The 25,676-nt window shown below is 37.3% G+C and overlaps 2 protein-coding genes across 2 annotated transcripts; one reads left to right on the forward strand and one right to left on the reverse strand.

Annotated features, from left to right (window-relative positions):
• Positions 1-14,602: 14,602 nt before the first annotated feature.
• On the forward strand, positions 14,603-18,647 carry LOC107478046 (ketol-acid reductoisomerase, chloroplastic). The gene is made up of 9 exons (XM_016098168.3): positions 14,603-14,943; positions 15,133-15,225; positions 15,842-15,907; positions 16,063-16,203; positions 16,541-16,814; positions 16,888-17,027; positions 17,146-17,313; positions 17,638-17,793; positions 18,004-18,647. The coding sequence occupies exons 1-9, from the start codon at positions 14,677-14,679 to the stop codon at positions 18,370-18,372; spliced, it is 1,674 nt and encodes a 557-aa protein (XP_015953654.1). The 5' UTR covers positions 14,603-14,676; the 3' UTR covers positions 18,373-18,647.
• Positions 18,648-18,790: 143 nt separating this feature from the next.
• LOC107478048 (senescence-specific cysteine protease SAG39) lies at positions 18,791-20,112 on the reverse strand. Its single transcript, XM_016098169.3, has 2 exons — positions 19,609-20,112; positions 18,791-19,511 (listed from the first exon to the last, which is right to left on the reverse strand). Exons 1-2 carry the CDS (start codon positions 20,042-20,044, stop codon positions 18,919-18,921), a joined length of 1,029 nt encoding a protein of 342 aa, XP_015953655.1. The 5' UTR covers positions 20,045-20,112; the 3' UTR covers positions 18,791-18,918.
• Between the last annotated feature and the right edge of the window lie 5,564 nt (positions 20,113-25,676).

The following is a 25,676-nucleotide window of genomic DNA, read 5'->3' on the forward strand; positions in this document are numbered from 1 at the left end:
TTTTTTATTGATGCCTCTTACCTAACTCGGGCCATCATCTTATCCATGTCTTTCTGTACTTGCCTTACCCAACGGATCAATTTGCATAGTAGCTGTATCGCAGGAACAATTCTTTAGACGATGCAACAACTATGGCGTGGGTTCAGCACAAATGGGTTGTTTGTGAATCGAGTTGTACTCGGTTCTCTTCTCTTGGTGTGGGTCAGGTCACCCGGCCAATGTTATGCCCAAAAAATAAAACACTCACATAAACAATTACCATCTTAATTATTATATGGAAAAGTATAGGTGAACAACAATACTGGTGAACAATATGAACTATGGGGTTAAAAAAGTAAATTAATCCTAAATTTAATTAATGATTTGATTAATTTAATTATAATGATAACCATTTTTCAAATTTTAAAAAATCAGGTTTTGCAATATTGAACAGTTACACGTTTCCTCTCCTCTCACCATATTTTCTCTCACTTTCGGTGGACCTTCCCCACAACGAAGCCAACCATCACCGCACACCCACAGCCGACGTCGCCTCCCTTTGTGCCAACGTCCGACTAGCCCTCCAAGCAATGAAAAATTTTTTCCCCACAACACGTGCACCGTGCAGCCCACCGTAGGTCACTGCGTTCACGCACTGTGCAGGCCCTGCAGCCTACCGCGTCCACCATCGCCACCTCATCGTCTCTGACTGATTTGCCTTAATACACGGGAGAGTTATGGCTGCCGTTTCATACATACGTGACCTCTCACAGCCATTTCAATAGAGGCCAATTCTGTCGAACCTATTTGTCTCGCACCAGCTTCTTTCACCGACAACATTACCACGCATTCAATCGACAACCTTCTCAATTCATTCGACGGGGAAGGTGAACAATCTAACAAGGTAACCAATGTATGTTGGTTCTTTTGGACGTATGTTTATTTTCATATAAATTAGATGGTTATTAAAAGCTCAACATTCTTAACCCATAATGATATTCTTTTACAAAATTTTGGATGGTGTTCTTGTCCATCCATGTAGTAATTAATGAAAGTGTAATATATAATTAAATGCTCCCCTAAAAAAATTAGTTTCAAATTTTTCTATTTAAAAAGAATTACGTTTTTAGAATGGTGGGATGTCGTAATATTACGTACTGGTCAATGGTTACTACTTACTAGCTACAACTTGCTTGCTTGTTAGGTTTTTATAACTTGTTACAATGAACCATACTTCAAGTTCTAAAGAAGTTGAAGATAGAAATTTATTTACAAGAGTTAATAAATTGTTACATTACCTTTTTAATATGTTACCCTGAAATGTTTTCAATATATGTTTAGTGTTAAATGAGAAAATTTTGCCCAAGGTTGCGATTAGAATGTTAAGAATCCCCATCCGTATGCTCCCATTCTATGCATGCACTAACAAACGTGGCTAAATATGTAAGGAAACTATAGGAGCTAATAATGAGACTTTTGACAGCATAGTAGAAGGCTCTTTTTTAGTTTGTGTAGTTATATTTTATATGTGGTGGACTTATGCATTCTCTATATAAATAATTAATATAAGCCTAACTAGTTAGGTGGCACTTTGTATGAGTATATGTCTCATTGTTATGATTTCTTTTAATTCATGTATAGTAATACATTTTATTATGATATTTTTAAATAGAGTATTAATAAAATCTATTTAGTTGATATTTTATTATAGAATCTATTTAGTTTATGTATATTTGATTGTAGGCTATAGAATGTACGGACATTACTGAGTTGGGATGTGATGACACGGATCTTGTTGATGAGGTTTGGACTCTAGTTTGTTGTTGTTTTTTCGTTAATCACATGTTTGAATTGACCATTAATCGTCGTGTTCATCGAATGATGTCTGTTTTGAACCGATTCGCAGTTATCAGATCGTAGTTGCCTTGCTCAAGATGAAATACCAAGAGTTGGAATGTGGTTTGAGCATTTGAAGCTGGCCCAGGATTTTTATGCGAGCTACGCAAAGAAAGTTGGCTTCATAAGTAAGATATGGGTCACAAATTTTGACAGGATGACAAAGCAATTGATCAACCAATCTATTCATTGCAATCGGGAGGGTTTCCGCGGGTCTCGTGTCAAAGCACCCACACAAAAGAACACAATTGCAGCTGTGGGGTGCAGAGCAAGAATATATGCAAAGTTTGACAGGGAAAAGCAAGATCGGGTCTTGTTGAAGGTTAAACTAAATCACTCGCACCCGTGTTCAACTAAAAAGGTAGTACACTACCACGAAAATAGGAAGTTGACAATGCATGTGAAGTGCGTCATTGAGGTTAATGATGAGGCGGGCATTCGACCCAACAAGACCTTTCTAGAATTGGCTAATGAAGTTAGTGGGCCTCGAACTTGGGCTTCTCAGAGAAGGACATCAGGAATTACATTTCATCAAGACTCTGATCCACAAATGTCAACGCAAATGTCAAAGAGATGCTAAATTACTTCATGCAAATGAAGGACTTAAATTCAAACTTCTTTTATGCAGTGAATGTGGATGACGATTATAAGTTTACTAGTGCAGTTTGGGTGAATGCAAAGTGTAGGGCGTCTTATGAATACTATGGAGACGTGGTGTCATTTGATACCACATATAGCACGAATCGGTAAAATGTATTTTCATTCACGTTATTTAATTATTTTGTTATTTTGTATTAGTTGGATGTTTTTAAATGTGGTTGTTCTTCCTTAATGCCGTTCGCCGCTTTCATCGGTGTGAACCACCATGGCAAGTCTACTTTGCTAGGCTGTGCTCTGCTAGGCAGCGAGGAGATCCCGATTTTTGAGTGGGTGTTCACACAATGGCTAAAATGCATGGAAACTGTACTGCAGGGCATCATCACAGACCAATGCAAGTCTATGTTTGGCGCAATTAAGAAGGTCCTCCCCAATACACGCCACCATTGATGCATATGGCATATAACAAAAAAGATACAGAATAAGCTTGGAGGTTATGCTAGGTTCAGAGAGTTGAATGCTGAGTTGAATCACATTATATGAAACTCTCGGTCAGCTAAGGATTTCGAAGATCATTGGGCTGAGTTCATCGATGAGTTCAACCTACATCACAACAGATGGCTATCATGTTCGTGTCTTTTAAGTAAAATCATGTGTCATAAGTGCTTAGATGTTGTAGTGTTCTTGTATTCTGTTTTAAGAATATGTTCCTTATGCATGGTTTTGTTACCGATTGCATTTTGGGTACCAGGGTTTGATGGATTGTATTCGAGCATTCAATCTTTCTTTCACGGGGAGTCCTCCATGCATCAGTTTCCAGAGCAAATTTTTTATTTTTGGTTGACAAATAATTTTTCATATGCTCCTCCATAAGTATTTTCTCTTGCATTGTTCTAGCAAATATTCAGTTGGTGGGTGATAGAAGTTAAAGGATATTTTGTATCCCGAAGCAACAGTGAAGTCGCCCCTGGTGCACGAAATTGAAAATCACAATTCTTCTCAACCTCGCACAACTAACCAACAAGTGCACTGGGTCGTCCAAGTAATACCTTACGTGAGTAAGGGTCGAATCCCATGGAGATTGTTGGTTTGAAGCAAGCTATGGTTATCTTATTATTCTTAGTCAGGATGCAAACAACAGTGTTTTTAAAGTTCAATTGTAAAAAGTAAAAGGGCATAAAATAAATACTTATTGTGCAATAATGGAGAATATGTTGGAGTTTTGGAGATGCTTTGTCATCTGAATTTCAGCTTTTCTCTTGTACTCCTCCTCACACACGCAAGGCTCCTCCTATGGTAAGCTGTATGTAGGGTGTCACCGTTGTCAATGGCTACTTCCCATCCTCTCAGTGAAAATGGTTCTAATGCTCTGTCACAGCACGGCTAATCATCTGTTGGTTCTCGATCATGTCGGAATCAAATCCATTGATCCTTTTGCATCTGTCACTACGCCCAACACTCACGAGTTTGAAGTTCGTCACAGTCATCCAATCCTAGAATCCTACTCGGAATACCATAGATAAGGTTTAGACTTTTCGGATCCTCATGAATGCCGCCAACAATTCTAGCTTATACCACGAAGATTCTGATTAAGGAATCTAAGAGATACTCATTCAATCTAATGTAGAACGGAGGTGGTTTGTCAGGCACACGTTCATGGATTGAGGAAGGTGATGAGTGTCACGGATCATCACCTTCTTCATAGTGAAGTGCGAATGAATATCTTAGATAGGAACAAGCATGTTTGAATGGAAAACAGAAATAATTGCATTAATTCATCGAGACGCTGCAGAGCTCCTCACCCCCAACAATGGAGTTTAGAGACTCATGCCGTCAAAGAGTATAAAATTCAAATCTAAAAATGTCATGAGATACAAAATAAGTCTCTAAAAGTTGTTTAAATACTAAACTAGTAACCTAGGTTTACAGAAAATGTGTAAACTAGGATGGATAGTGTAGAAATCCACTTCTAGGGCCCATTTGGTGTGTGCTGGGGCTGAGACTTAAGCTTCTCACGTGCCTGGACTGTTTCTGGAGTTGAACGCCAGGTTGTAACCTGTTTCTGGCATTGAACTCCAACTTGCAACCTGTTTCTGGCGCTGAACGCCAAACTACAACATGAAACTGGCGTTGAACGCTAGTTTACGTCATCTATCTTCGTGCAAAGTATAGACTATTATATATTTCTGGAAAGTCCTGGATGTCTACTTTCCAACCCAATTGAGAGCGCGCCAATTATACTTCTGTAGCTCCAAAAAATCCATTCCGAGTGTATGGAGGTCAGAATGCAACAGCATCAGCAGTCTTTTTTCAGCCTGAATCAGATTTTAACTTAGCTCCTTCAATTTCAGCCAGAAAATACCTAAAATCACAGAAAAATACACAAACTCATAGTAAACTCCAGAAATATGAATTTTGCTCAAAAACTAATAAAAATATATTAAAAACTAGCTAAAACACACTAAAATCTACATGAAATTACCCCAAAAAGCGTATAAAATATCCGCTCATCACAACACCAAACTTAAACTGTTGCTTGTCCTCAAGCAACTAGGTAAATAAAATAGGATAAAAAGAAATTAAGAAACAATAATATCTCCGAGTTTAAAGTGAAGCTCAGATTCTAATTAGACGAGCGGGACTTAGTAGCTTTTTGCTTCTGAACAGTTTTGGCATCTCACTTTATCCTTTGAAGTTCAGAATGATTGGCATCCATAGAAACTCAGAATTCAGATAGTATTATTGATTCTCCTAGTTTAGTATGTTGATTCTTGAACACAGTTACTTTATGAGTCTTGGTCATGGCCCTAAGCACTTTGTTTTCCAGTATTACCACCGGATACATAAATGCCACAGACACATGACTAGGTGAACCTTTTCAGATTGTGACTCAGCTTTGCTAGAGTCCCCAGTCAGAGGTGTCCAGAGCTCTTGAGCACACTCTGTTTGCTGCTTGATTTAGCCGCTTAGGCCTGGATTTATTTCCTTGGGCCCTCCTATCCATTGATGCTCAAAGCCTTGGATCCTTTTCACCCTTACCTTTTGGTTTAAAGGACTATTGGCTTTTTCTACCTCTTGCTTTTTTTTTCCGCAAAATATTTTTTTTCATTTTTTTTCGCAAGCTTGTTTTTCACTGCTTTTTCTTACTTCAAGAATCAATTTCATGATTTTTTAGATCATCAATAACATTTCTCTTATTCATCATTCTTTCAGGAGCCAACAATTTTAACATTCATAAAATTCAATATAAAAAATATGCACTGTTCAAGCATTCATTCAGAAGACAAAAAATATTGTCACCACATATAAATAATTAGAATTTTTCTTATTAAGAACTCGAAAAAATATTGCCTCTTTATTCTAAAAATCTACTATTTTATTCATGTTTGATGATGATGAGAAAAATAAATCATAGCTTAATTGGAGATAAAATCAAAATAGATATACTAATTACTACTACTCATATATAACTTCTAAGGTAAATTCCTATAGGAACAACTATCATAGAGTTAAGTTTAAGATTAGGACTCAACAACCTTTGGTTTGGGAGATGATGGGTGCTCCTTCAACTTGTGGGGTGCTTGGTCCTTCAAGAGACAGCTTCTGGCGCTTCAGCTCCTATATCTTCAGATATTCGTCAGTCTTCTTTCAGATCGAATTTAACTTTCGGGATCACTGATCTCAGACCCATTATTTTGTGGTACTGGTCTCCTCCCCACAATCCTGGCATCAAATGCCCAACCACTGTATGTTTTGGGTGTTTAACGCCTAATTGTAGCTTCTCCTGGGTGTTCAACACCCAGCTGTTGCTTCTAGCTGGTGTTGAACGCTAGAAACTCCTTTGTCACTGGGCGTTTTTCTGAACGCCCAGGATGCTATAAATCTGGCGTTAAACGCCCAGAAGGTGCTTTTTTCTGGTGTTCAATGCCCAGAAGATGCTTCTTTTTGGCGTTTAACGCCCAGATGGCTATCTACTGGCGTTGAACGCCCAATGAGTGCTTCTTTTGGGCGTTCAGCACCCAAAACAGCTCTTACTGGCTTTTTTTCGCACCAGTGAGCTTCTTTTTGCTGTTTTATCCTTTGAATCCTTCTGTAACTCTGTGAGCTCAAGAAATTGCTATTTTACCTTGAAGATAATTGACATAAACCTGTAAAAATCAATTAATTAACAAATAAGCCTTGTAAATGGCTGGGTTGCCTCCCAGCAAGCACTTCTTTATTGTCTTTAGTTGAACTATTACTGAGCTTTTAATCAAGTCTCAGTTTTGAGCATTCTTGCTCAAAATTGCTTTCAAGATAATGTTTGACTCTTTGTCCATTAACAATGAACTTTTTGTTAGAATCATTATCCTGAAGCTCTACGTATCCATATGGTGACACACTTGTAATCACATATGGACCTCGCTACCGGGATTTCAATTTTCCGGGGAATAATCTGAGCCTAGAATTAAATAGCAGAACTTTCTGCCCTGACTCAAAGACTCTGGATGATAGTTTCTTATCATGCCATCTTTTTGCTTTCTCTTTGTAAATTTTTGCATTTTCGAAAGCATTGAGTCTGAATTCCTCTAGCTCATTTAACTGGAGCAATCGTTTTTCTCCAGCTAACTTGGCATCAATGTTTAGGAATCTGGTTGCCCAATAGGCCTTATGTTCCAGTTCCACTGGCAAGTGATAGGCTTTTCCATACACTAGCTGGTATGGAGAAGTTCCTATAGGTGTCTTGAATGCTGTTCTGTATGCCCACAAAGCATCATCCAAGCTTCTTGCGCAATCCCTTCTACGGTTAATTACAGTCCGTTCCAGGATTCTTTTAAGTTCTTTATTAGAGACTTCAGCTTGCCTATTTGTCTGTGGATGATATGGAGTAGCTACCCTGTGGCTAACTCCATATCGAACCAAAGCAGAGTAAAGCTGTTTATTGCAGAAATGAGGGCCCCATCACTGATTAGTACTCTAGGGATATCAAATCTGCTGAAGATGTGTTTCTAGAGAAATTTCAGCGCTGTCTTAGTATCATTAATGGGTGTTACAATAGCTTCCACCCATTTGGATACATAATCCACTGCCACCAGAATATAAGTGTTTGAGTATGATGGTGGGAAAGGTCCCATGAAGTCAATACCCCATACATCAAACAACTCAATCTCCAAGATCCCTTGTTGAGGCATGGCATAACTGTGAGGCAGATTGCCAGATCTTTGGCAACTGTCACAATTAAGTACAAACACTCGGGAGTCTTTGTAGAGAGTAGGCCAGTAGAAGCCACATTGGAGGACTCTTGTGGCTGTTCGCTCACTTCCAAAATGTCCTCCATACTGTGATCCATGGCAATACCAGAGGATCTTCTGTGCTTCTTCTTTAGGCACACATCTACGGATTACTCCGTCTGCACATCTCTTGAAGAGATATGGCTCATCCCAAAGATAGTACTTTGCATCCGTGATCAATTTCTTTGTTTGTTGCCTACTGTACTCTTTGGGTATGAATCTCACTGCCTTATAGTTTGCAATGTTTGCAAACCATGGCACTTTCTGGATGGCAAAGAGTTGCTCATCCGGAAAGTTTTCAAAGATCTCAGTAAGATGGAGGGACGCCCCTTCTACTAGTTTTTATTCAAGACAGGTGATCTGCTACTTGGTTCTCTGTCCCTTTTCTGTCTCTTATTTCTATATCAAAGTCTTGCAGAAGCAACACCCATCTGATGAGTCTGGGTTTTGAATCCTACTTTGTGAGTAGATATTTAAGAGTAGCATGGTCAGTGTACACAATCACTTTTGATCCTACTAAATAAGATCTAAACTTGTCAATGGCGTAAACCACTGCAAGTAACTCTTTTTTTGTGGTTGTGTAGTTCTTCTGTGCGTCATTTAAAACACGACTGGCATAGTAAATGACGTGCAGAAGCTTGTCATGCCTTTGTCCCAACACTGCACCAATGGCATGGTCACTGGCATCACACATCAGTTCAAATGGTAATGTCCAGTCTGGTGCAGAGATGACTGGTGCTGTAACCAGCTTAGCTTTTAGAGTCTCAAATACCTGCAGACACTCCTTATCAAAGATAAATGGCGTGTCAACAGCTAGCAAATTACTCAGAGGTTTGGCAATTTTTGAAAAATCTTTTATAAACCTCCTATAGAATCCTGCATGCCCCAGAAAGCTTCTGCACAACTTGGTGCACAAAATTGAAAATCACAATTCTTCTCAACCTCGCACAACTAACTAGCAAGTGCACTGGGTCGTCCAAGTAATACCTTACGTAAGTAAGGGTCGAATCCCACGGAGATTGTTGGTTTGAAGCAAGCTATGGTTATCTTATTATTCTTAGTCAGGATGCCAACAACAGTGTTTTTAAAGTTCAATTGTAAAAAGTAAAAGGGCATAAAATAAATACTTATTGTGCAATAATGGAGAATGTGTTGGAGTTTTGAAGATGCTTTGTCATCTGAATTTCAGCTTTTCTCTTGTACTCCTCTTTACACACGCAAGGCTCCTCCTATGGTAAGCTGTATGTAGGGTGTCACCGTTGTCAATGGCTACTTCCCATCCTCTCAGTGAAAATGGTCCAAATGCTCTGTCACAGCACGGCTAATCATCTGTTGGTTCTCGATCATGTCGGAATAAGATCCATTGATCCTTTTGCATCTGTCACTACGCCCAACACTTGCGAGTTTGAAGTTCGTCACAGTCATCCAATCCCAGAATCCTACTCGGAATACCACAGACAATGTTTAGACTTTCCGAATCCTCATGAATGCCGCCAACAATTCTAGCTTATACCACGAAGATTCTGATTAAGGAATCTAAGAGATACTCATTCAATCTAATGTAGAACGGAAGTGGTTGTCAGGCACACGTTCATGGATTGAGGAAGGTGATGAGTGTCACGGATCATCACCTTCTTCATAGTGAAGCGCGAATGAATATCTTAGATAGGAACAAGCATGTTTGAATGAAAAACAGAAATAATTACATTAATTCATCGAGATGCTGCAGAGCTCTTCACCCCCAACAATGGAGTTTAGAGACTCATGCCGTCAAAGAGTATAAAATTCAGATCTAAAAATGTCATGAGATACAAAATAAGTCTCTAAAAGTTGTTTAAATACTAAACTAGTAACCTAGGTTTACAGAAAATGAGTAAACTAGGATGGATAGTGCAGAAATCCACTTCTAGGGCCCACTTGGTGTGTGCTAGGGCTGATACTTAAGCTTCTCACGTGCCTGGGCTGTTTCTGGAGTTGAACGCCAGGTTTTAACCTGTTTCTGGCGTTGAACTCCAACTTGCAACCTGTTTCTGGAGCTGAACACCAAACTGCAACATGGAACTGGTGTTGAACGCCAGTTTACGTTGTTTATCTTCGCGAAAAGTATGGACTATTATATATTGATGAAATGCCCTGGATGTCTAATTTCCAACCCAATTGAGAGCGTGCCAATTGGACTCCTGTAGCTCCAAAAAATCCATTCCGAGTATAGGGAGGTCAGAATCCAACAGCATCAACAGTCCTTTTTTAGCCTGAATCAGATTTTAACTCAGCTCCTTCGATTTCAGCCAGAAAATACCTGAAATCACAGAAAAATACACAAACTCATAGTAAACTCCAGAAATATGAATTTTGCTCAAAAACTAATAAAAATATATTAAAAATTAACTAAAACACACTAAAATCTACATGAAATTACCCCCAAAAGCGTATAAAATATCCGCTCATCAGCCCCCTTTCTCCAACATCTAGGTAAATCTATCCTCTGTCTCATGAATTAGAGTGTTGATTATTGCTGTAGCTATTTCTGGATTGAAAGTTGTCTGAATTAAGTTCTGATTCCATCTTCTATTTGAATGTTGTAATTGTGAAACCCATTCCAGATTAACATTCGTTGCAGTGGTAGTAATAGGAGTAATTGAAACATAATCCTTCACCTATCAGTCTTCTCGGATTCTAATGTTAAATTCCCTTCCTCCTTCCCATAGTATACCTTTTTCTAGCACTTTTCTGTCCTTGATAATACTCTTCCAACCCTTGATAATGCTCTTAGGAAGCTTGAATATCTGTAATATTTGCTCTATAACACTTTACTTATGAGAGAATTAGGTCTGGAAACTAACCTCCAACCTTGCTTTGCGAGCATGGCAAAGGTTAAAAGCCTTTAAATCTTTAAAGTTGAGACCCTCTTGTATTTTTGGTCTGCATGAAATCCTCCATCTGATCTACTGCATCCTGTTTTCTGACCTTTTTTGCCCCCACCAAAACTAGAGTATGGCTCTCTGAATCTCTTCAAGTAGTTTCTCCAGTAATTTAAAGCAACTTAGAGTGTATACGGGTATCGTCGTTGCCACCATCTTAATAAGTACTTCGCATCCACTAGAAGATAATAGAGCCCTCTTCTAGTGGATGAGCTTCTGGCACACTCTATCTTTAATATAGTTAAATGTCTCTTTCTTTGATATCTGAATCACTGCCGGTAAATCCAAATATTTGTTTTGATTTCCAACCAGAGGGACAAGGAGAATCTCCATCAAATGGTCTGGGACTAGAATTGGTGTGTTCTTACTAAAGAAGACTGATGATTTGTCCAACTTTACCTTTTGGTCACTAATTTCTTCGTAAGTCTGTAAGACCTGTAGCAATCTCTAGCACTTTACTTCTAAAGCTTGGCTAAAAAGAATTGAATCGTCTGCGAAGAAAAGATGATTGATTGTGGAACACTTCTGATTGAGTCTCAAACCAGATATTTTTAGCCTATGTTTTTCTTTGTGGAGCAGATGAGAGAGTCCCTCTGCGAAAAACAAAAATAGGTAGGGAGATAGAGGATCACCTTGTCGTAATCCTCTACATGGTTTAAAATAACTATGAGGTTGTCCATTCACAGTAATAGAGTAAGATACCGTCGTCACAAGTTCCTCAATCCACTTCATCCATCGATCACAGAAACCTAGCTTCTTCATCACCTTCCAAACAAAATTCCATTTCACCCTATCATAAGCCTTGCTCATATGCAACTTTAATGCCAAATCATAATCTCCATACCTTTTATTTTTGAGAAAATGAATGAATTTGTGTGCAATTAGTATATTATCACTAATCAACCTGTCCTTTATAAAAGTACTTTGAGAGTCACTGATCAGTCTATTCATAACTGATTGAAGCCTGTGCACCAGAATTTTAGATATGATCTTATAGAAAAAAGGCTAATACTAATTGGTCTAACTTGTTTCATAGAATTAGTGGCCGGCACCTTAGGCATGAGACATATGTGAGTGTGATTAAAAGCTTTCAAAATTTTACCTCCGTAGAAAAAGCGTCTAATAGCCGCTGTCACATCTCCCTTTATTGTATTCCAAAAGAATTGAAAAAATTTTGCTATGAATCCATCATCTCCCAGAGCCGAAAAAGGGTTGATGGAGAAGACTATTGCTTTAATTTCCTCTTCAGTTACTGGCCTACACAGCATTCTATTAGTAGCTGCATTTATTTTTTGGTGTATTCCATCCAATTCGACAATTGAATCTCTGGGACAACTTATTGTTAATAGATTTTTAAAGAATTTCTGTGTAACTTCCGTTATTTCTACCGGTTCCTTTGTCATATTTCCCTCTTCGTCCTCCAACTCTTTTATTCTATTTTTCCGGTTCCTCATTTGAAACTTGAAATAAAAAATTTGGTATTTCTATCGCCCCAGTTGAGCCATTGCACCTTAGACTTCTCCCTCTAATACCACTCTTCTTCCTCCAACGCCTCCTCTAGTTCAGTTTCTAAGATTCAGATAGCATTCCCATCCGCCTGAACTCCTTTCTACATTTCTTATTCTATCCGATTCTTGAGAATCTGAATTTTCTTTCTTGAATTAGATTCAGAGTGCTGCTGCCATTATACAATTGAATGTCTACAACACTTCAGTTTTCCAGCTAGCTTAAATATTGGAGACCCATGAATATTTGTTATCCATACCTGTTTAATTAAGCTAATCACCTCTTCATTTTTACACCATCATTCCTGAAACTTGAACATCTTCTTTACCCTCATTTCTTCACCACCCGTGTTAAGAAGGATGACCTTATGGTCCGAACCCAAATCGGATAAGTGTGCAAGAGTGGTTGCTGGAAATTCACTTCTCCACTCATTTGTAACAAGAGCTCTGTCCAATCTCTCCTTCATATGATTCTCTTCAAATTGGCGATTACTCCAAGTGTATTTATCTCCTTCATATCCAATCTCTACTAGCCTTCTATCATTGATAAAATTTTTAAACTGTTGTATTGAAGTGTTGAATTTTTGTCTTTCTTCCTCTTTTTGTATATTATGTTTTAAAAATTTGCGTGATATATTAATAAATTTTTGTATTCTCCAATAAAAATTTATATACTACAAAAAACACAAAAAAAGGAATAATAACATATATACATTTTTTTGGGTAAAGTATACTTTTTGTCCCTAAAGTTTGCTAAAAATTTTAAAAATATCCCTAAGTTTTGATTTGTTTCAATTTTGTCCCTCAACTTTTCGATTTACATCAATTTTATCCTTATTACTAATTTTTTTATAATTAATATTTTTCTTTCCAAATATACCCCTTCCTTATTATACCTATTATCATCATCATCATCATCATCACAACCCTTTGTCTCTCTTTCTTTCTCTCTTTTCATCTTCACCGTCCTTTCCACCCCTATCATCATCACAACCCTCTGTCTCTCTTTCTTTATCTCCATCTCCATCACCACCATCTCCGTTGAGCCCCAATCTTCGATGACCACCATCCTTTTTCTTCTTCTTCACGCAAACTTAGACACAACAAAGGCATCGCTCTTCCTCCTTCTCTGTTAGCAAACAGAGAATGAGATGTGAGATAGGTTCTATGGAACCAATTTTTGGAGGAGCTCTTCTCGCAGGATCCCTCTAGCAATGCTCTTACCACTTTTCACTCTCAATATGTTCATTGAAATTTCAAAAAGTATGCATTTTTGCCCAACAATGAAGTTTAAAAAAAAACCATACTTTTTGATGATGCAGGTGTTTAAAGATTGGTCTTTTTCTCATCCTCCTCTTCTTCTTATTTTCTCTCTTTTTTTAATTTTTTAATTTTTTTTGGGAGAGGGGAGGAGGTTGGAGTATAATCATGGTCATGATGATAAATTTGTTTGTTTTGGATGTTGGCATTTTGAGAAATGAGAAGAAGTGTGTTGAAATGGATCATGTTTGGTTCTTTGTCATTTAATTTTTGTGTTATTAATTTTCCAATGAGGTATAGTCCGAGTAATATTGAAAGGAAGAAACTTTGTTGTTGGGGTCAGGGTTTCAGGTTGGTGTGACACCAAAAGGATTTTGCTTTGCTTTGTGTGAAATTTGGAAACAAAAAAAAAAGGTATTAACCCAACTAGTACTAATAATTAATGAGGCTGGGTTTGCTAACAAAGAAGGAGAAAGAGCGATGGCTTCGTTGTTATTGGGTTTGTGCGAAGAAGAAGAAAAAGGTTGGTGGTCATCGAAGATTGGGACTTAACGGAGATGGTGGTGATAAAAATGGAAAGTCGGAGAAAAAAGGCGAAAGAAGGAGAATGTGGGGTTTGGCCGGTGACGATGAAAGAAGAGGTTGACAGTGATTACTCAATAATGATGATGGTGGAAGAAATGACGGTGAGGATGAAAAAGAGAAAGAAAGAAAGACAGTGGATTATGATAATGATAATGATAAGTATAACAAGAGAGGGGTATATTTAGAAAAAAATATTAATTATCAAAAAATTAATAATAATAATAAAATTGATGTAAATTAAAAATTTTAGAGACAAAATTAAAATAAATTAAAACTTATAGATATTTTTAAAATTTTTAACAAATTTCAAAGACAAAAAATATATTTTACTTTTTTTTACTAGACTTTACACCAACTTCCTTAAACTTAAGTACAAAGAAAACTTGTACACATAACATCACAGACTCCTAAAATTTATATTTGTACTAATGTAAGGATAACCAAGCAAGAAGCCAAAATAATATAATAATATCATCATACCATCATATCATGTAAGGATAAACATGTGGTTCACATGCAAAACCTAATAAAGAATTTGGCCCACATTAAACCAGTACATCAGGGCGCACGTTAGCCAGTCCACTACGTGTCAACAGTATAGAGACTAAGCTCATTACATCTCTCCGCTCTCTCGCACCTTTGCTCTTCTTACAAACTTTGTCAATGGCTGCTGCTGCCGCTTCTTCAAACACCATAGCACTAGCAGCAGCTAAGCCCTTAACCAAAGCCCCTACTCCAACCGTTTTCAACGGTCTCGCATTCTCCGTTAACAACCTCACTCCAAGACCCCTCGCTGCTCGCCACGTCAACGGTGCTGCCCTCGCTGCTAAAATGGTTTCGTCGGCGCCGGCGGTTTCTCTCCCTGCCTCGCTTGATTTCAACACTTCTATCTTCAAGAAGGAGAAGATTAGCCTCGCTGGACACGATGAGGTCTCTCTCTTACTTATTGTTGAGTTAATTTTTGAATTTCTTTTCGCATTTCTGTTTCTCATTTCTTAGAAATTTCATATTTATTTTTGAATTAGGGTATTTGTTGAAGGAAGAAAAATTATTTATATTAAGTTTCTTTATGTGACTGAGAAATTAACTTTTTTGGCGGTTATGGTTGATTTGTTGCAGTACATTGTGAAAGGAGGGAGAGATTTGTTTCATTTGTTGCCGGATGCTTTCAAGGGGATTAAGCAGATTGGTGTTATCGGATGGGGTTCACAGGTATACAAAGTGGAAAATTTATTTATTTTTATTGATTAGAAGATTCTTCAGAAATGTGTAAAATAAATAAAGCTTATGAACGTGGATTTAGCCTTTTTCTAAAATATAAAATGTTCACGTGGGTTTTACTGGTTTCATGGTTTTTGTTGTATTGTTGGAGTTCTTGTATAACTAATTGACTATAAAAACTAGTGTATATATCATTGGGCTCTGTAATCCAATTAGCGAACGAAATCTGTGTCAAATTTTTCTCATTTCATGCACTAAGGAGTAAGGACAGTTCTGTATTTGGTCTGTTTGGTTGTGAAGAAGCTGAGTAAATGACATAAACACCTTTATCATAGAAAATCAGTTTTCCCGCTATTGCTGTCTTCTCTCTCTTCTTCCCTCGAAAATCATCAGCAGTCTGGTTGTATTGTAGTTGATTAGCTATATGAAAATTACGTTGTTTTGTTTTGTTTTATTTTTTTTACTTTTATTTTTAGGGAAGTTTCTAAGTTTAGAGAGTTCGGTTGGACTTTTGGATGCTTCATCCAGTGTATACATTTTCTTTGTAACCCATCATGTCATGGTTCATAATTTCAATATGATTACTAACTTTTCACTACCTTACCAGGGACCTGCACAGGCCCAGAATCTTCGGGACTCGCTCGCTGAAGCAAAGTCTGACATAGTGGTTAAGGTGATTCTGGGTTCCATTGCTTTTTTGGTTCATTCTTGTGTCGTAACGTATAGTCAATAGGCTGTAACATTGAAGTAACTTTGTAAATAATTTTGACTCATTTGTCTCTTTCTTACCCCTAGTTATGTTAACATGTACCATTTAACAAAACACAGATTGGACTCAGGAAAGGTTCTAGTTCCTTTAATGAAGCTCGGGCAGCTGGTTTCAGTGAGGAAAATGGAACTCTAGGTGACATATGGGATACTATCTCAGGCAGTGATCTTGTCTTGCTCTTAATTTCAGATGCTGCACAGGTTTGTCGATTCAAGTCAGAACTACAGAAATTTTGGACTCTCTAGGTGCTAGGACTGCTTATATTTCTCTGTATTTATTCTCTTTCATCTGTTGCTATGCTTTTCTAATGATAAAGTTATTTAGTATTATGTGTTATCCCAAATTTTATAGTTATATTATGTGACGCCTTCGATTCCCTAAACTGCATGTTGTTATTTGTTACTTATATAGTATAAGTAGATAAGTATATGGACCATAGGAACCATTTTAATGGACTTACCTGACTTTCAAGTAAGAGCAGATAAGTTATGTTGCTTTGATTCTAAAGTGATTTCAATATTTTCCTTAATTTTGCAGGCAGATAGTTATGAAAAAATATTTTCGCACATGAAGCCAGGCAGCATACTTGGATTGTCCCATGGGTTTCTTCTTGGGCATTTACAGTCACTGGGAATTGATTTTCCCAAGCACTTCAGTGTAATTGCTGTATGTCCAAAGGGGATGGGTCCTTCAGTGAGGAGGCTCTATGTTCAAGGCAAAGAGATAACATGGTCTGTTGCCCTTGGTTCTCCCTTCACATTTGCGACTACATTGGAGATGGAATACAGGAGTGACATATTTGGAGAGAGAGGTGAGAATATCTTCCTCCAGCACCTTGATTTTTCCTTGAAGATTGTCTATCTAATTTATCCTTTCACTTATAGGCATTTTACTCGGTGCTGTTCATGGAATTGTGGAGTCCTTGTTTAGGAGGTACACTGAAAATGGAATGAGTGAAGATCTGGCTTATAAGAACACTGTTGAGTCCATAACAGGAATCATATCTAAAATCATATCAACTAAGGTTCTCTTCTTTTTTATTCATCATTTAGATTTGATTTCTTGTTTGCTGGATTTTTTGAGCATCTGAAGTGCGCTCATGCATTGTGACATGACTGTTTTGCTCTTTTTGTCTTGGACAGGGCATGTTGGCTGTATACAATTCTTTATCTGAAGATGAAAAAAGAGAATTCGAGACGGCATATAGTGCTTCATATTATCCCTGCATGGAGATTTTGTACGAGTGCTACGAGGATGTAGCTAGTTGTAGCGAGATTCGCAGTGTTGTTTTGGCTGGGCGTCGCTTTTATGTAAGTGCACATTTACTTCGAGGAAACTACCATTTCTGACCATGAAAGATTTGAGCACTAGCAATTCTAACCATGAAAAATGTAAACTAACTTGATACTCGTCAAAGATTGGTTAGTTCGACAAAATTATCCAAAATGAGTAGTTCATTGGGTAGTTTTGTCGAACTAACCCATCCTTTGATGGGTATTGACTATTGAGTTATTCTACTTTACGTCTTTCATGGTTATAATTATCAGCGATCAAATCTTTCATGATCCGAAATGGTAGTTTATTCCTTTTACCTCGCTTTCTGCAGCAAAAGTTTAATTATGGTTGTTTTACAGGAGAAAGAGGGTCTACCTGCCTTTCCCATGGGCAAAATTGATCAGACCCGCATGTGGAAAGTTGGTCAGCGTGTCCGATCTACAAGGCCAGCAGGTGATCTAGGGCCATTATATCCATTTACTGCTGGTGTATATGTGGCATTGATGATGGCTCAGGTTTGTGTACTTGTTCTAGCTAGCTTTTTTGGGGTTGATATGCACAATACCCATATTTCACATACTGTCAAAGGATGTAGTTTTATTGGGGTCTTAAGAATCCTTCGTGTTAATTTTTTCTTGATTATCTTTGCTTGGGGAATGGGGTAGAGAATTAGACCAAAAGTTTGTGTTTTTGCTTCTTAAATTTATGATTACAAAAATTTGCAGATTGAGATCTTGAGGAAGAAAGGGCATTCCTACTCTGAAATCATCAATGAGAGTGTCATTGAGTCTGTTGATTCATTGAACCCTTTCATGCATGCTCGTGGTGTATCTTTCATGGTTGATAACTGTTCAACCACAGCAAGGTTGGGTTCAAGGAAATGGGCTCCTAGATTCGATTACATCCTAACCCAGCAGGCCTTGGTGGCAGTAGACAGTGGTGCGCCTACTAACCGGGACCTGATCAGCAACTTCTTGTCAGATCCAGTCCATGGAGCCATTGAAGTATGTGCTGAACTGAGGCCTACCGTGGATATTTCAGTCCCACCAGATGCGGATTTTGTCCGTCCTGAGTTGCGCCAGTCTGGAAACTAGAACATCAAGCAGTTGATGCTTTTTCTTGAGCTGATTCAATTTCGGAATGCTCAGAATAGCCTGTATGCTAGTAGTGAGTGGATTTTGTTTGAGTTCTAGTATGGAACATCTGTATTAATTCTCTCTAGTTTTAAAGATTTTGCGGATGAGGAATGTTGCGTATTAGGTAATATCGTACTATAAATGAGCTGATCAGTTATGTTTACAAGTATGTGGAGTGTTATTTGTGGGTATCATGGCATCAGTCCAATAAAATTTCTTAGAGCTTTATTCCATATAGATAACTGAATTGACTTACGGTGATTTTTAGTTTAGTGTAGATAACGTGTTAAATTTTTTAATATAAATATAAAATGGAGATTTTTTATAGGGAAACCAAATGATTTTCTCCATATTTTCATAATTGACAGGTAGAGGTTGAGAACAGATGTTACAACTGGTCAAAGAAACCACAATATATGCAACATGTATGTATGTATATATATATATGTACGTAGAAGTAAAAAGTTTAGGTATGTATAGGAAAAGAAGAATCAAGTTTGGTTTCTAAGCAGTGGGGTAAGAAGCTTGCATTGCTATGCCACAAAGTCCTTCTGAGGCATCTACATCCCTTTGCATTCTGATATATCCTTCTTCCCCCCATTCAGTTCCCCATGAGTTCTTAACTAACCAATATTTTGTTCCATCGTCACTGACTCCATAACCCACAGCGGTGACACCATGATCTAACTCAGTTCCACAGCTTCCCGTGAAGACACCACTTTTATAGAACTGGAAATCAGAGCCACTAGCATCAATGGCCACAGAAACAGGTTGATTAGCGACTGCATTTTTCAGTGCTTGCTCGTTGTTGGCGGGGACATCTTCGTAGCCAGTAATGGTAGCTGCATGGTTGGCTGCTGCTTTTGTATTGCATTTTCCATCAACACCTTTATAAGGGTACTTGGCCTCAGTCGTTAGTCCACCATTTTGAATAATGAATTTGAATGCATCGTCCATTAGGCCGCCCTCACAACCTTGGTCGATACCTTTAGTGTCGCAATCCACAAGTTCTTGTTCGGATAAAGAAATCAAAGTTCCAGACTTCAGTTTGTTGATTCCCTCGGTTGCTGCAACAGCAGAAAATGCCCAGCAACATCCTACAAGACAAATTAAGTGTGAGTTATAAATTCAAAAGTAGGAAGAAGAGTTTGATGGGTCACTTTGTGAGATTGAATGAAATATTAGAAAACTTACCACATTGTTGTTGGTTCTTGATGGGAGTCACTGCTCCTTTTTGTCTCCAATCCACAGTGTTTGGTACTGCAGTGACATTTGCATACTTAAAAGTGGTCCGTTCAATTGAGGAACTCATGTGGCTCTTGAATCCATTTCTGGATGATGTGAATTCTTCATTTGTGAGGTCAGCAAATTGATTAATGCCTAGCTTGTAAGCTTTGTCCCCGGCATTGTTAGAAGCTTCAATGTAGTTCACATTTTCCTCGAATATCTTGAATCGCTTCTCCCTTTCTTGGAGGTCTTTGTAGACTTTGCCGTAGCGAGCCATCCATTGCTCGTGCCTCTCATACATGCTCGCATCTTGTAGAGTGCGCGATGTGACTTGAAAAGCCAATAATGCCGAGCAGAAGATCAAAGCTAGAGTAATATGATGGAATTGGATGTTGGCAACCATGGTGATAATAGGAACAAGCAGTTCAAATTGCTTACTGAAATGTTAGAATGATGTTGTGCTACTATTGGAGATTGTGTGATATATATTGGAAGGTTCATGTTGGGGCTAAGAATAAATCTATTGTTGTTCCTACGTAGTTGAGAGAATTAGCTGAATAAGATATGACCCATGTTTTGGCCATAGTAGGTCAAGGCACTTGTGCCAAATTACTTGTCAAGGAAGGCCAAACCCAAATGCATATGTTAGAAGTTGAAAATAGTTATTTAATCCTTCTTATACAATTAAATGATGGTTTTGTATTCTTTTTAGATTTAATTACTCTGTTGGTCCCTTTAATTTTGCGAAATTTTTAATTAGGTTTTTGTACTTTTTTTTTTCTTTTAATTGAGTCTTTGCACAAATTTTTTTTTAATTGGATTCATACATTTTTTTTCCTTTTATTTGGGTCCTTGCACCAATTTTTTTTATTTGAGTCCTTATAAAATTAAGCCAATTATTACTAAGAGGGACCTAATTAAAAAAAATTGGTACAAGAATCCAATTAAAAAAATATATATAAAAATCTAATTAAAAATTTTGTGAAATTATAAGGACTAACATAATAACTAAACCTTCTTTTTACTTATGAAAGGGTGACCGTCTATCGGTATATGTATTGAAGAAAGTTTTGTTTTATTTTTTTGTTTTTTAAATTTGACTGGACAGAGCTTTTTATTCTTTAGTAATATTCATACTATATCCCTGCTTTGCATCTTATGTACCATGCCGCTTTGATTATTATCTTATAAGAAAATTGATGGTTTGCCAAGAACATCAGGATTTATAAAAATTAATCCTTACGCGTACCATTTGATTACAGAATTTTATATTGACCAAATGAATTAGCAAAATGCCAAGGTTAACTTCAGAGAAGGCATAAAGTGATTATTGAGTATAGAATAACGACCGAGTGTACAGCAATACATCATATATAAAAGTAGTGTATGTGTAGCAAAACTAAAGAGTAAATAACTAAATATTGCCCGATGTGATAAAAGTGTGTGCCTTATCTTCTTCCATGGTTTTGGTAAATAAATATATAAGTAAAGAAATTAGAGTATGGAATAACGTTTGCGGAACACCAAAAGATATACTACTTTCGCCGAATTTTTTATTGTCCGAATTTTTCACCAAAATAAATTTTACATTGTTTAAGTGTGACAAAAAATTATATAGGATAAAGATAAAGTTACTTCCATAATTAATTTTTTGTAAAATTGGGGTTTAGAAAAGGTAGCTTTTAGATTTGAAAAGGCGTTATTACATTTATCATTTTAATTGAAGTTGTTTTTTTTTCAATGTTTAGAAAAAGCAAAAAGATTTAGTACACGGTAAAAATTTTGATAAGGCAGCGAGTCTCTCTGTTAAACGTTGTACCTCTTTTATAGTTTGTGGATTTTTCATCTCTAATATAGCTCAGCACTTGTCAAGATTAGCCTCTATACCTCGATTTGTAAGAAAAAAGCCTAGAAATTTGCCTCCTTGAACACCAAAGGCGTATTTCTCCGGATTTAGTCGCATGTTATACTGTCTGATTTGATTAAAGATTTCAGTGAGGACATTGATATGTTTGTTACCGAGCTTTGTTTTTGCCATCATATCATCAACGTAGATCTCCATGTTTCGACCAATTTGGTTAGCAAACACCTTATCCATAAGGCGTTGTTAAGTAATCCCTGCATTCTTAAGGCCAAAAGGCATAACTTTATAGTAATAATTACCATATTTAGTTATAAAGATAGTTTTATCTTAATTAGAGGGATGCATCAAGATCTGGTTGTACATAGAATATGCATCCATAAAACTTAGTGTTTTAAAACCTGAGGCATTATCAACTAAAGAATCAATAGATGGTAAAGAATATGCATCATTTGAACATGCTTTGTTTAGATCCGTAAAATCAACACACATGCGCCATTTATCATTATGTTTTTTTTTTTTTTACTATGACAACGTTTGCCAACCAAGTTGTAAACCTAATTTCTTGTATGAAGACGGCATTTATGAGATTTTTAGTCTCTTCCAATGATGCCTGTTTTTTTTCTCAACGCCAAGGTTGTGTTTCTTATGAGCTATAGGTCAGACAGATAGATTTAGTGCCAATTTGTGAGAAATGACCGAGGGATGAATCCCGGGCATGTCAGTAGGGATCTATGTAAACAGGTCTGCATTTTGCTGTAAAAAATGTTGAAGTGTATCCTTCTCATTTGGGTTCAGAGTTGTACCTACACAAGTGAATTTATTTGAATCGTTAGTTAAATAGATCTTTTGTAATTCCTTCATTGGTGATGGTCTTTCAAGAAGCTCGACTCTTGGATCAAGGTCGGCTAATGCTGGGAGGTCGGCTGAATTGTGGACAATATTTATTTGTGCACTTATAGCTCGGTTTAAAGTTGGTGTTTTCAAGCTGGTGTTGTAGCAATGTCGAGCTTCACAATGGTCACTGTGAACAGTTGCAATGAGGTCGTCCTGCACAGAAAACTTGACACACAGATGAATTTTAGATACTATAGCAACGAACGTATTTAAAAAAGGTCATCCAAGTATTAAATTATAAGGACTGAAACAATCAACAACAAGATATTGAATATAGAAAGTTTTGGTTAAAGGATGCTCACCCAGTGTGGTTTGTAACCACACAAGTCTTAATACCGGTACACGTTCACTTGAGAATCCCACTTGCTCTCCAGTGAATGGTTGGCGTATGTTATTGTTCAGCTTTATTTTCTGTAATGTAGAATAAAACAAGACGTTGGCACTGCTTCCAGGGTCAAGCAATATCTTACGTACTAATAGATCTCCCAATTGGATAGAAATGACAACTGGGTCATCTAGGTTAGTGGCATTTATATTGAAGTCGGATGGTTGGAACGTCATTTTTGGAAAACGAGGAGGGGGTTGGAATTTGCTGAGAGCACCTTCTACTGAGAGCATAGCTCGGTATGTACGTTTTCAGGTGGAGTTTGAGGCCCCACCACTAGCAAAGCCTCCAGATATACAGTTAATGATACCTCGTGGTTGATTAGGTTGAGTATGAGTAGTTTTCTCTTTTTCCCGAGGATATTGTATGGCAGAAGAATGGTCGGCAGAGTGTCCTGTGCGTTTTCTAATATGGCCACCAATGTATTTGTCCAAATGTCCCTGCTGAGCTAGTCGCTCTAACAAATCTTTGGCTATAACGCACTAATCAGTAGTGTGCCCGTGCTTCTGATGAAAAGTGTAGTATTTTGATTGATCTACATTCCTCATGTCTTGGTAATTTCCAGCTTTCCGAGGGGGCCTGATGAGCTACGTGTTCAGAATTTCTTTGATTATTTCCTCTCTTTTGGTGTTGAATCGTGTATAGGAGTCATACCGGGGGGTTAATTTAAAGGTCTTTTTATTATCCCGAGATTTATCGTCGTCTTTATTGTTGTGAATTTTTTCTGACTTTCGAGTTTGACGGAGTTCTTCAATCTCCATTTGACCTTTAGCTTTCTCGCAAAATTTGGCAAGCATTTTCGATTTTGCTTCTGTGATTGCTTTTTGAAATTTTCTTGGCGGAAGTTTGCTTTTGATGGCATGTAAATGTACTTCAGGATGAAGATCTAGGATGCTTATTGCCACCTTCGTAAAATGAGTAATATAGTCTCTCAAACTTTCATTTTGTCCTTGCTTGATCGTGTTCAAGTAGTCGAAATCATGTAGATAAATAGAAGATGCAGCGAACTGATTCTCAAATAGCTTTGCCAATTCCTGAAAATGAGAAACAGAATCTGCAGGCAAAGAAAAAAAATCAATCAAGTGTAGGACCATCTAAAAAAGTAGGAAAATAACGACATAAAATAGGGTCAGAAGCACCATTTATTATTATTATAGATTGGAATTTCTTGATGTGCTTCTTCCAATCCCCTAATCCGTCATAAGGAGTTAAAGTCGTTGGTAGAGTGAACCTTTTATGCATTTGAAAATTCTTGACATCGGCCGTGAATGGACCAACGGCATTATCCAATTCATTGTCGTCATTGGCTTGTTAATCTCCTTCTTGTTGTTGAGTTTCAGAGACGTGTGTTGGATCAGAATTTTCTTCTTCGTCCTTTGGTTGCTCATCATGATTATCATTATTTTCAATCCAAGCATTAGTTAACTCAGCTATCTAATTTGCCATTCTTTGGTTTTCTTCTGCCATGCACTAATTAGTCTGTTGTAGCTCTGTTACCATTCGAAGAAGCTCGGATGGTGTTGGAGGAGGTTGGTCAGCCATAGGCAGATCTAGAAATTTCGAGACCTAAGGGAAAAAAAGGTTTTTGTTTCTAGGCCTCAGATGGGAGCTAATTGTTCTTGTGTGGGTTGGCTGGGGTTTAGCTCATTCCTTGGTGACTTCCTTCAAACCTTCCTTCGAGATGGGTTATACCCCAGCACCTTGGGAACAGGGAGGTGGGCACCTACAAAAAGATACTCCGATACTCAAGTCAGTATGTGAATAAGCTCTATTTTGAAGTAATTCTTGGATGAATGAATGCCCTGCCTTTCTTCTGGTTACTTTCTTTTATAAAGAGAGTAAGTAGTCAGAGGTTGTTTTTTGCCGTTACGAATTATAGTGGTAACGTATAGAGGTATATCATAACGTTCTGATTTGTTGTTATGATTTTAATAGCCGACTTATAACGTATATGCGGAGTTTTTATAATCGATTTATAACGATCATATCAGTAAATAAAAAGCTCATGTGCTTATACTTGCAGTTTTTAAAAGCTATGAGTGCCTTTGAAAGCACCTGAAAGAAAACTTTTCAAAGTTGGCTTGTATTTATCAAAATTAAAAAGTCTAATATTACCTCATACATTAATTAATATTCAAATTTAATTCTTATATTAATGTCTATTATAGTAATTTTAAATTTTAAAAGCTATTCTACTAAACGCAATTATTGTTGCTTATGCTCATTAAAAATTATTTTAAATTTAATTTACCAAATATAGATGTTACAACTTTAAAAAAACTAACTTTTAAAAACTATAAACTGCTTTTAAAAATAAAAATTTCACCAAACTAAGCCTTAGTATCTCCCTTCCTCATCAACATCATCTCATCCCTACTCATCATCATCATCAACATTAAACAAAAAACTCATCAACAACCAACACAATCATCCCTACAGAACAAGCCTAGAGACTCTTCAACAATAAAACATTAATGACAACAACAGCAAAGCACAATAATATAAAGTACTCCAAGCAAATACTTCTTCTATTTCTTCTTTCAAAATTTTTAATTAAATAAATTAATTGTTATTGAATATGTTGATAGCGAAGGAGAAACTTTGGTGGTGAATGTTAAGGATGATAGGGTAATAATGGTAGGGAGGATTGAGATTGGGGGTGATGAAAGAAACAGAGAAGAACCCAACGGAGTCACAGGAGAGACAGGAAGAAGAAAGGGAATGGTGACTCACCTTTTCCTGGCAACAACAATGGCGGCCCATCAACAGGAATGGTGAAGCACCAAGTCCCTCTTCTTCTCTCCTCCTCTCGCTCTCTCACTTTCTCTACTTCATCGGCGGCGGCAGCCCTTCTCACAGTGCCGCCGTCATCTCCTTCCAAACCCCAGTGAG

Source organism: Arachis duranensis, chromosome 3, assembly GCF_000817695.3.
Source record: "Arachis duranensis cultivar V14167 chromosome 3, aradu.V14167.gnm2.J7QH, whole genome shotgun sequence".
Lineage (NCBI taxonomy): Eukaryota > Viridiplantae > Streptophyta > Magnoliopsida > Fabales > Fabaceae > Arachis > Arachis duranensis.